At 51.5% G+C, this 10,441-nt stretch overlaps 1 protein-coding gene across 1 annotated transcript; it reads right to left on the bottom strand.

The window, feature by feature from the left end:
- Window positions 1-1,773: 1,773 nt before the first annotated feature.
- NFE2 (nuclear factor, erythroid 2) lies at window positions 1,774-9,253 on the bottom strand. Its single transcript, XM_080660389.1, has 3 exons — window positions 8,951-9,253; window positions 4,257-4,426; window positions 1,774-3,036 (listed from the first exon to the last, which is right to left on the bottom strand). The coding sequence occupies exons 2-3, from the start codon at window positions 4,368-4,370 to the stop codon at window positions 2,029-2,031; spliced, it is 1,122 nt and encodes a 373-aa protein (XP_080516515.1). The 5' UTR covers window positions 4,371-4,426; window positions 8,951-9,253; the 3' UTR covers window positions 1,774-2,028.
- Between the last annotated feature and the right edge of the window lie 1,188 nt (window positions 9,254-10,441).

Here is a 10,441-nt window from a genome sequence, read left to right as displayed (position 1 = left end):
CCCCCCACCTGGCGGGGCTTGACAGGGGACCTCAGGCCATGCCCCCCCCCAACGGGGCTTGACAGGGGATCTCAGGCCATGTCCCCCACCTAGCGGGGCTTGATGGGGGACCTCAAGGCATGCCCCCCGCCCCGTCCTGGCACCGGGCCAGGGGACCTGAGGCTATGCCTCCTGCCCAGCGGGGCTTGACAAGGGTGGGACTGGCTGAATCTGGATCTAGCCCAATGCGGGGGGGGGGGGGGGGGGCGGCCAGGTCTGGGTCTCATGCGATTTTGAGGTGCATGTGGGTGGGCGGGGACTTGACTCTGGGTCCCCCTTTTAATGTGCACGAATTTTGTGCACTGGGCCACTGGTGTGTACATAAGCATGGCAGCATCTTCTTCACTATGTCTCAAATCTTTGAACCAGAGCTTATTAGGTGCTCAGTAAATTGTTGACTGAATTGCCTTTATGGGGTGGATTAGAATGAAAACATCAGTGTGATGTCCCTTAGGGCAGCCTGCAATCACCAACCAGTGGTCCATGAGGTCCGAAAGGTTGGCAACTGCTGCCTTAGGGGACTAATACGTTTCTGAACAGTTAACCCCAGGCCATGCCCTCTACAACTTGGTCCCACAGGTTCAATTTCTTCAGATCTATTAGGAATAGAAAGCGCTACATTACTTTCAATTTCCTAAACCTGGGCATGTTTTTCAGAATGTGTAGGTATGCAGATTCCACATCTTTGACCACTTTTCTGCTTTTGTCTCAACTATAGTGTCTTATCAGAATCCAGAAGTAAGGTTTCCCCATTGGAATGGAGCTAGTAAAGTTGAATAGAATTATAAATAGAAGCAAAATACAAAAATAAGTTTGTGTGATTCAGTGCCTGAGAAGATTGGGAACCACCCAACTCTAAGGAGATGGAAGTGTGTCAGGGAGGACTTTGATAACATCTGAAAATTATTGTTTCAAGAAAATTATGTTGAAAAAATTGTGTGTATACACACTAATAAGAGGCCCTTGGTTTTCAAAGGTCTAGAAAAGGGTGGGGAACAAGAAAGTGTCTGTCTAACATAACTAGGGAGATAGAAAATTTCAGAGGCCCTCTCTGGCTGGGTAGCTCGGTTGGGGGTGCAATTCCCAGTCAGGGCACACGCAGGAATCAAACAATAAATGCGTCGATGTTTCTTTCCCTTCCTTTCTAAAATCAATCAATAAAAATTTTAAAAGAAAAGTTCACCAAAATGCATATGGTGCTCCACTGTGGAGCAGGTTTTACTCAGACTGGGGTGTGAAATCCCCTAAAACTTAGACGTCCAATCAAATTCTCTCACTCGGTTTTCTTAGGGAGCTAGGAATATTCCCTCGCCAGGCTGAGGGAGTCCTATAGAAGTAGGCAGGAGGAGGGAAATAGAAAAAAAGGCCTGTGGGTATCCTAGGCTCTTCTGTGTTCCCAAGATTGAGAAAGGAAAAGCCTAAATAAACCTCAGGGACCTTGCACAGAAGGTCTAGCCAGCTTTGGCAGCAATCTCAGCTCTATAAATAGGGAGCCACCAGGGAGGGTGGAGTTCCTCAGATCATTCATGGCCCCTGGCTCTAAAAAGGAGAATGAAGGTGGTAGATTGCATACTGCTAGAGCCAAAATTGTGTGTGCCACTCTTAGGCAGAGCTGTAGGGGAAAGAAATGCGCTTGGCAGGATTTCCTTCCCTCCAAAACCAAGAAATGAGCTCTGAGGAGAGTTCAGCTTCATCACCCTCCCTGGAGAAGGAAGACACAATGGAAAACTATTTCTGTAGAGTGCTTTATAAACCAAAGCTCAAACAAGAGGTGGAGGTTGGAGACCTGGGGAGCTGAATCACAGAAAGATTCCAGCCTTCCACTCACATACTTGTCTCACAGCAAGCCTCATTGAACACACCTTGGACCTAACATGTCAGGTTTTTCATTGTTGGCCTCTTCTGGGCCTCAGGGTCGGGGAGTTCCTTTATCAGAAGGGAATGAAGGGAATCTCCATCACCATCACCAGTCCGCCCCGCTGGGCCAGCTCAGTCTGAGGCTTCCATCTTGCTTCCCCGGGGCACCAGGAATATGGCCCCATCAGCAGCCTGTTGCAACGCATACTCTTCAGGGGAGTAGTTGTTGCCAGCTTCATCCCGAAGGTGCTGGAAAATGTCACGGTATAGCTCGGCCAGCTGTTGGCGCATCACCTCTAGGGTCCTGTCGGCCTCCCCACGGGCCCTGAGCAGCCGCTCCCGCTCACTGCCCAGCCGCTCCAGCTCCCGCTCCAGCTGCACGATGGTTTCCAGCTTTCTCTTGCGACAGTTCTGGGCAGCCACCTTATTCTTGCCCCGCCGTCGAATGTCCCGGACTAGTGCCAGCTGGCTTTCTGTCAGCGGGTACTGTGCCAACAGCTCATTAAAGTCATCTACCGGCAAGTTGACAATCTTGTCCGTAGGGAAGGGGATCTTCATGGCCAGGGCCCGACGCTCATCCCGACTCCCTGCCTCCCCCCGTGCAGTGGGCTTGGTTCGCACAGGGCCTGAAGAGGGCTCTAAGGCTAAGGGGGTCTCAGCAGGTGGCAAGGCATAATTGGGGTGGGCCAAGGAGTTGGGCATAAGTGAGTAGGGGTACTCCACCGGATACATCTCTACATACTCGCTGCGCCGCCGACCAGCCTCTGTCCCCTCCAGCTCAAGAGATTCAGCGTCACTATAGTTGAGGGATAATCCTGAGTCAGATTCTGGGTCTTCTTGAGGCTTGGGTGGCCCCGTTGGCAGCCCAATATCCAGGAGGGCTAAGGGGTCTGGGAGGGGTTCACTGAGCAGGCCTGAGAGGGTCAGTGGCTTGGAGACTGGGATGGCCATGTTGCCATAAGAATATGGGGGATCTGGGACATGAGTTGAGGATACTGGGAGCTCATAAGGTGGTGGAGGAAGGGTGAAGCCAGCATCTGGGTGGACTGAGCAAGGACAGTAAGTTGGGAGTGGTGGGGGCCCAGCGTATGGGGCTGGGGCTGAAGGCTCAAATGATGGCTCACTTGGAGCATTTAGGCCCTGCAAGAAAAGACATAAAAAGAGACTTGGAGACAGGCTGAGGAAGAGAACCAGCTCTCTCTCAGGACCAAAGTTGGTCCTCCTGAAAGACCCAGTGAGATAACAACAAAGGAACAAAAAGGCACTAAAAACCTTTGAAAGAGTCTTGTAAAGTTGCAATGCAAGTCTTCCAAGAAGAAAGCAGTTTAAACAGGAATGGGTCACTGAGGTCACCCTTCAGAAAGGACTAACATTACAACTATTATGGAATCTCCTCCTCAGGAATTCTTACTAGGTTGAAATGGCTCATGTTTCTTTATTTCTTTCAGGAAGACAAGGAGTTGTTATCCAAGATGACCCCTCAGAACCCTTTCCTGCTATGGTCATCTAGGGTCAAAGGGTCAAGTTCAGGTCCTGGCCATGCCCTGGGTGCCCAGCAGAGGGAGCTGCTGTGTGGGAGCAGGGCTGAGGGCAGATCCTGGGGGCCCAGGCATAGTGGTAGGGGAGAGAAAGGGTCAGGCGCAGAGCCAGTTCCATCTCACCCAGCTCCAGAGTGGGCAGCTGTGTCACCCTGGGGGCTAAGAGGCACCTTGGGGAGCTCGCGCCAGCTCTACTCTCCACTTTTCAGTCCCTCTGTCCCTGCCCAGGTGCAGAGAGGAGGAGAGAACATGCTAGAAACAGGGCCCCCAAACCACGTTGGGGAGCCACCTTGCTCTAGCCCAGCTGGGGACAAAGACATTATTGTTAGGCCAACAGACACCCCTTTGTCCAACTAGCAGGAGGAGAGGACCCTGGCATAGACTGACCCCCCTTCCTGAGGCCCTTGAACTACTGCTCAGCTACCTGGGAGAAAGGGGCCCAGCTGCTGAGGGCAGGGGGAGAAAATGAAGGGAGAAGATGAGCAGGATTGGAGGGAAGAGAAGTCAGAATAAAAGATGAGAAAGGGAAGGCGGGGCCAGAGGTGGGGTAGAGAGATGTGTGCAGAGTGGCTGCTGAGAGAGCATACATTCCCCAATCAAATCCTTCCTTCCCCACCACTCCAGTCCCCTGCTCTTCCACATCCCTTCCCCTTAATGTTCTGGTCTAACATCCAGATCTCCCTTCTACTTCAGCCCTTCCTTTTCCAGTGCCTGGAACATTTCCAGCTTGAGACCCTCCTTGTTCCAGCCCGCTGCCTCAGTCCCAGCTAGACTCTCTGCTTCTCAACTCTTCCCTTCCCCTGCCCCCGCAACTCCACTCACCTGAAGTTCAGTGATGGACATGATCTCTTGCCAAGTCAGTTCCATCTCGCCCAGCTCCGGAGTGGGCAGCTGTGTCACCCTGTTCCTGCTCTGCTGGGGAGGACACGGGGGCATCCTACTGGGCCAGGGCCTGGTCCAGGGTCCCCCAAAGCCCAAATGGCCCCAGCAACCTGTATCAAAGGAGAAATGGGGTTAGGGCTCTCCTACTAGGGGTCAGCAATTTTATCCTGCCTGCCTCCAGAGAGAGGCTCCTTCCAATGTACCTGAGAGGAGAGGCCTCACTCTCTCCCCCTCACGCTAGACTCATCAACCAACTCCTCAAAGCTAGGACATCTTTTTGTGCAGTGTGATCTACACCTCACCTGCTATGGCTGTAGTCAGTTCTTTTGGGAGCTCATTAGGTCTTTACCTTTTTTTCAGACAAGATGCCTTCTCTTTACCCTATTTCTTTCTCCCCAAAACTGTATCACTGGCTGGGGTAGAAGTCACGTCTTCTGGATTTTTCCTCCCCATTTTCTGAGGCAACATCAGGGATCACTCCTCCGTTCCTCCTCTGTTCTCAGTTTTAGGATCTCAGTCTTTTCTTCCCAAGATGAGAGCGAGTGCTTGGGGATCCCCAAGGAGTGTGTTGTGGGAAGAACCATGCAGACAGTCCCTCCCCTTCTCTGAGATATGGCCCAGGCCTGGTGCCTGATAGCAGCCCTGCCCTCTCCTCCTATCCTGGCCCTTAGACTCCCCTGCCTGGGCCAGATAAGAGGTTTATCAGCTGCAAACAGTAGAGGAGGAATGGTCTCTGGAGTCACTGGACCTCTGCCCTGTGTCCCTGCAGGGTCATCTTGTCCATACCCCAACCCACAGCCAGGGACCTTTCCTCTTCTAAGGTAACAAAGATGTATTAAGCATTTGTCAAGAACTGTACCAGTGTTTTACAAGCATTCGTTTGAGATTGATTTTCACAAAGATCCAATAAGGTCCATTCAAAAATTGAAACCCAAGCTGGTAAATAGCAGAGTCAGGTCTGGAACCTCTACTGACTGAGTCTACTCATGGCTAGTCTAATAGCCTGTATCGCCTTCTAGGTGCCTTCCCATCCTCTGTCTCCATACCCCAAGCCTTTAATAGTGGTCTACACCATCGATTCTTTCTGTGGGAACAGAGTCTCTTTTTTCCTCTTTTAGGGAATACCTCTTTAGAGCCTTGAATGCATATTCCCCTCCAACCCCTTTTCTTTTGATCTGGGCTCTAGCTGCAGGTCTGCCACAAAGTAGCCATGTGATGTTGGGCAAGTCATCGCACTTCTCTGAGCCTCTGTTTCCTCATTTGTAAAACTAGGGTGTTGGACAAGTGGAACTTGGAGGTCCCTTTCTGCTTGGACAGCTAAACTTTCTCAGCAAACCCTCACCTCTGCCTTCATCTTCTCTCTGTCAGTCTTCTCCTCATCCTACCTCCCTATTCCCTGACACCCGTATTCCCTGCATCTGTTCTCCCTGCCTTCGGCAAGAAATTCCAAGTAAATTTGGCAGGGACCTCCTGATCTCTTGGGGCCGGACACTACACCCTACTCCTGTCATATAAGTAGAAGCAGTCAGTCTAGGTCTCGATTCCAATAATTACAGGCTGTTGTTGTTCCTTGTGATTAAGCCCCTATCCCAGTGGTCGGCAAACTCATTAGTCAACAGAGCAGCAAACCGCGGCTCACGAGCCGCAGTTTGCCGACCACTGGTCTAGGGGTAGGGGAAACATAGAAGAACAGAGGATGAGACTGAATGACCTCAAATTGCATGACCTTACATCACCACAAGGATGGCCTATCATAGCTATTTAGTTATGGAATCCACTCTTTGAATCTCACAACATAATTAGTGAGAGCTGCAAATTATTCTTTTGAAAGAGGACCTCCTCCAGCCCCTGCCCGGTCTACCCCCTTGTTCTATTGCCATCCCCAGAGCTAAGAGTTGGTATAGGCTAGTGGTCGGCAAACCGCGGCTCACGAGCCACATGCGGCTCTTTGGCCCCTTGAGTGTGGCTCTTCCACAAAATACCACGTGCGGGTACGCACTTACAGTGCGATTGAAGGAGTACCCTAATTAAGTTAATAACAATGTACCTACCTATATAGTTTAAGTTTAAAAAATTTGGCTCTCAAAAGAAATTTCAATCGTTGTACTGTTGATATTTGGCTCTGTTGACTAATGAGTTTGCCGACCACTGGTATAGGCACAGGCCCCTGGCCCTTGGGCAGAGTGGGTGGGGTGTTTATGTCTGTCCAGGATGCCATTTCAACACCGGAAATCCACCCTCCCCCACCCAGGTTCTGAAGGAAATTGCCCAAAGGCAAAGTGAATGGAGAAGGGGTTTATGGGGCAGGGACCTTGGCTCTTGCCTCACAGTCCTTCACACACCCACCTACCCCCACCCTTTGTCCCTCCTTATATCTTCCTAGATCTGACGCTTAGGTGCAATACAAGGATCCTGCCCTAGGAGGCAGGAGAAAGGTTCTCTGGCCTTCCAGATGCATGGCCTTGGGCAAATTGCTTCTTATTCAGTCTCTTCCATTTAATAGAAACAGGATGAAGAACCTCCTTGCTGTGAGAGGCAGTAGATAATTTCTAGCTCAGGCAGTCACAAACTGTATTGTGCACCACATTCACCTGGGGTACTTGTAAAAACAATCCTGAAAGCCACCCCAGACCTACTGAATTGAATTCATTGGTGCGGGTACCCAGCCATCAGCATTTTAACAAGTGCCCTGGTGTTTTTGAGACATACTAAACTAGTCCAACCATATGGACTTACAGGAAAAACACAAAGCCAGAAAGGAGCCCGGCAGGTGGTCCAGGCTTCTCCTAGCTCCCAATCTTTGGCCCTGGCAACACTGGGTTCTCTGACTGCCCTGATAGCTGAGACTAGATATCAGCCTCTTCTCAGGAAGACCAGGAGCTCAATCTCCACCGCACCCTAGGACAGGGAAATGAGAATCCAGAAGGGGAGCAGAGAGAAGCAAGAAGTTGGGGAAGGGGGAGTTGAGAGAACCTTGGAATCAGCTTTCTGATACAGTGCCAAGTTTGCACCAGGCCAAAGGGGAGGAGTATGTTTTTCCCTAGACAGACACTCAGTGATGGGTGGTGGTCTATATACCAAGCATAGGCCCCTTTAGTCTTCGGAGCCTACCCTCCTGAGGATCAGCCAGGGTGTTGGCAGCCAGTGATATAAATCGGGAAGGAGGGTATAGTGAGAATTGGATCCAAAAGAACACCACACACACACACACACACACACACACACACACACACACACACACACGAACATCACAGAGGGTGCAGAAACTAGAGAGATACTGGGAAAGTGGAGCGGGACTCCCCATGTCCCTTTTCTTTTACAATAATCAGTTTCCACTTCCCAGTTTAGCAGTCACACAGCCATCTTACTCGCCAACGTTGTATATCAGGTAGAACTGGAGTCATCTTCAGGGACTATAATTCACCCTCTTTATTCTCATCCTGATGGTCCTGATGGTCGTACCCAGAAAGATCTCACCACAGTCCCTGAGTACTCACAGAATGGCATGGGGCTGTTTGCTTAGGGATACAGGAGGAGGACCATTTAGGGAGGGATGCTGGGGAGAGGAAGACATTTGGCCTCAACTGCTGCCCAGAGCTCTAACTGCCTTGACAAGGCAGAGGGGGCACTTGCCTCAGGGACCCTCTTCTGAGGCTTATTAGGCCACTCTACCTTTCCAGATGTCAACAGAAGCAGTGAAAAAATGAAGAGAGATCACTGAAACTTGGGGTGTGGAGTAGCCAGTGAGCAACCTACTTAGAGAGATTAGGAAGAATCCCCGAAGAGGGAGAGGGACACGTAGATGAGGGAGAGACAAAGGGAATGGAGGAAAAGGAGATGGAGTTGCCAGAAAGAGATTCAATCTCCTGGGGACATACATAACTCAAACAGGTGAACGGGAACAAGGGGGAGAGGGACAAGTGTCTGCCATTCTGTCACATGGTCCCTAGACCCCAAACTGCAGTCCTTTGGGGACCAATGACTAAAGTCCCAGCCCCAGCCCTTCTTTCCTTCCACTGCTTCCCTGCCCACTCCCTTTCTGCTGCCAAGACTTCCAGTTGCAAGGAACTACACTGGGGATGGGGTGTCTTCCCTCCCTTCCAGTTCAAGCTGATCTCTATTGCCCAGAGAAGAGAAGGGCAAAGGAAGGCAAGAACTAGCCTCCCACACTCCCACCACCGCATCTTGCTGCAACAACACTTGCAGTGTCTCCAATTCCTCAGCCTCCACCAAACCTTCCCAGCTGGCTGGGCAGGGCAGCAGGATGAAATGGAGAGGAGAAAGAAGGGTACTTTCTCCTGGTAGTCTACTATCTTCTCCAGGGCAACTAGCCTGCTGGAGGGTTACTCAGGGTCATTCTCCAGCCCCTCAGGGGTGCCTCAGAGGGCCACTGTCTGGTCCCCATCCACAGCCGTTCACCCCAAGAATCCCAGAACACTCCAGAAGCCATCTAGGTCTTCTCCCAGAGGAGTTCCCAAAGATGTCAAATTCCTAGACCAGGGGCAGCTTGGGAAGGTCTGAGCTCTCTTAAGAACATGCCAAAAGTTGGGTATTTCCTCCCTCTTCCTCCTCCGGCCCCCCAGCCTGTCCCTGGATCCCACTAAAATCCCCCTCCCACCCTACCCCACAGGCACCTGTGGCAGGCTCCAAGCTGGGTGCAGAGAGAGATGAGGCTCCAGGTGCTGTCTCTGGGGAGGCTGGGCCTGGGCTGACACCTCCTTCGCGAGGATCCCTGCTACCTCTGAGAACCTGGGAGGTCTGTGCCCCGCCCCCTGGCCATTGCTGAGCGCTGAGACTGTAGGATCACACTGAGCACTGAGCAGGGGAAGCTTCTGGGCGGTGCGCCGGCCTCCTCTATGAAGCCCTCGGCTGGAGTTCTCCGTCCTTCCTCCAACCCTCCCCTTTCCCTGTGGCCCTCCTCTTCTCCTGCCCCTTCTGGCCAAGAGAGGAAACTTGAGCCCGGTGTGGTTTCTGCCCACACCCCACCCCCACTCTGATCCCGGCCAGCAGGGGCACACATGGCTTCAAGCCTCTCCCAGCCCTCCTTTTGAGCCCAGGAGTCCAGCCAGGTCTGTGTTTCTCCCATGCATATAATGAGTCCCAAGCAGATGTTCCACTCCAGAGTGACCTCTAAACTTTATACAAGCTGTAACCTCCTTCCCCCGGCTCGCTTGACTCTCTTAGGGACAGGGAAACTGAGTCATAGCAAGGTGGAAGGGTGCTGAAGAAAAGGGCCAGGTCTCCCGTGTTCCAGCTGTTTAGGCAGGTGGGCATTTAGGGCTCTGCTTTTATTTAAGAAATGCCTGGGTTCTGGGAAAGGGGTAGGGGAGCTGTTTTGGGGAGAGGCAGCGGCCGCTTTGATGTGTCCTTTCACCTGTAGCCTTCTCCCCTCCCCCTACAGCCTCAGATGTCCTAGGACAAAGGCCTCTTTCTTGGCCAGGTTTGTTGTCAGTGTGAGGGGAATTGGTGTGAGTGTGTGTGTGTGTGTCTGTGTGTGTGTGTGTGTGTGTGTGTGTGTGACATTATTCACCTCCCTTAAAGGGGACCCCAGGTGCCCTCTGTCCTCCTTCCTCCCAGGCAAGGCACCCCAACCAGAAGGCAGCTACATACCCTGGGCAGGCCAAGACATGTGTGTAGGATATCAGCTCTGTGTCAGGTCAGAAAGTACCCCTAGAAGTCACTCGTTCATCCTTTTGCCTTCAACCTGCAACCCAATCCCAGGCCAAACATCTCTCTCCAGAGACTAGGAGAAAAGAATCTTGCTTCCTCCTCGCTTTTAATGGCTTTCAGCTCTAAGGAAAGTCCTTCCTATGTCTAGCTTCAGTCCTTACAGCTGCAACTTACCCTTTTTCTCTAATTTTTTTCGTATGGTGCTCAAGTTAAATTGGAAACAGGTAAAGACTGGGGAGGCAGACAGATGCCACCCCAAAGCAGGTCTGGCATTCAGCAAGTATTCTCTGATAGGATTGTGTTCACTGTTAAAACAATAAAAATGTTCTGTCCCATTTGATAAAGAATAGCTGCTGGGAACCCTCCAGATATTCCCCACCACCACATCAGCCACCCCAGTTCTCTCTCAGGACTCCCCACAACCCAGCAATACAACTAAGCAATTCACGAGGCAA

The sequence above is a fragment of the Plecotus auritus genome (genome assembly GCF_963455305.1).
Source record: "Plecotus auritus genome assembly, chromosome: 3".
NCBI classification, from domain to species: domain Eukaryota; kingdom Metazoa; phylum Chordata; class Mammalia; order Chiroptera; family Vespertilionidae; genus Plecotus; species Plecotus auritus.
This window is presented reverse-complemented; position numbering and strand designations above follow the sequence as displayed.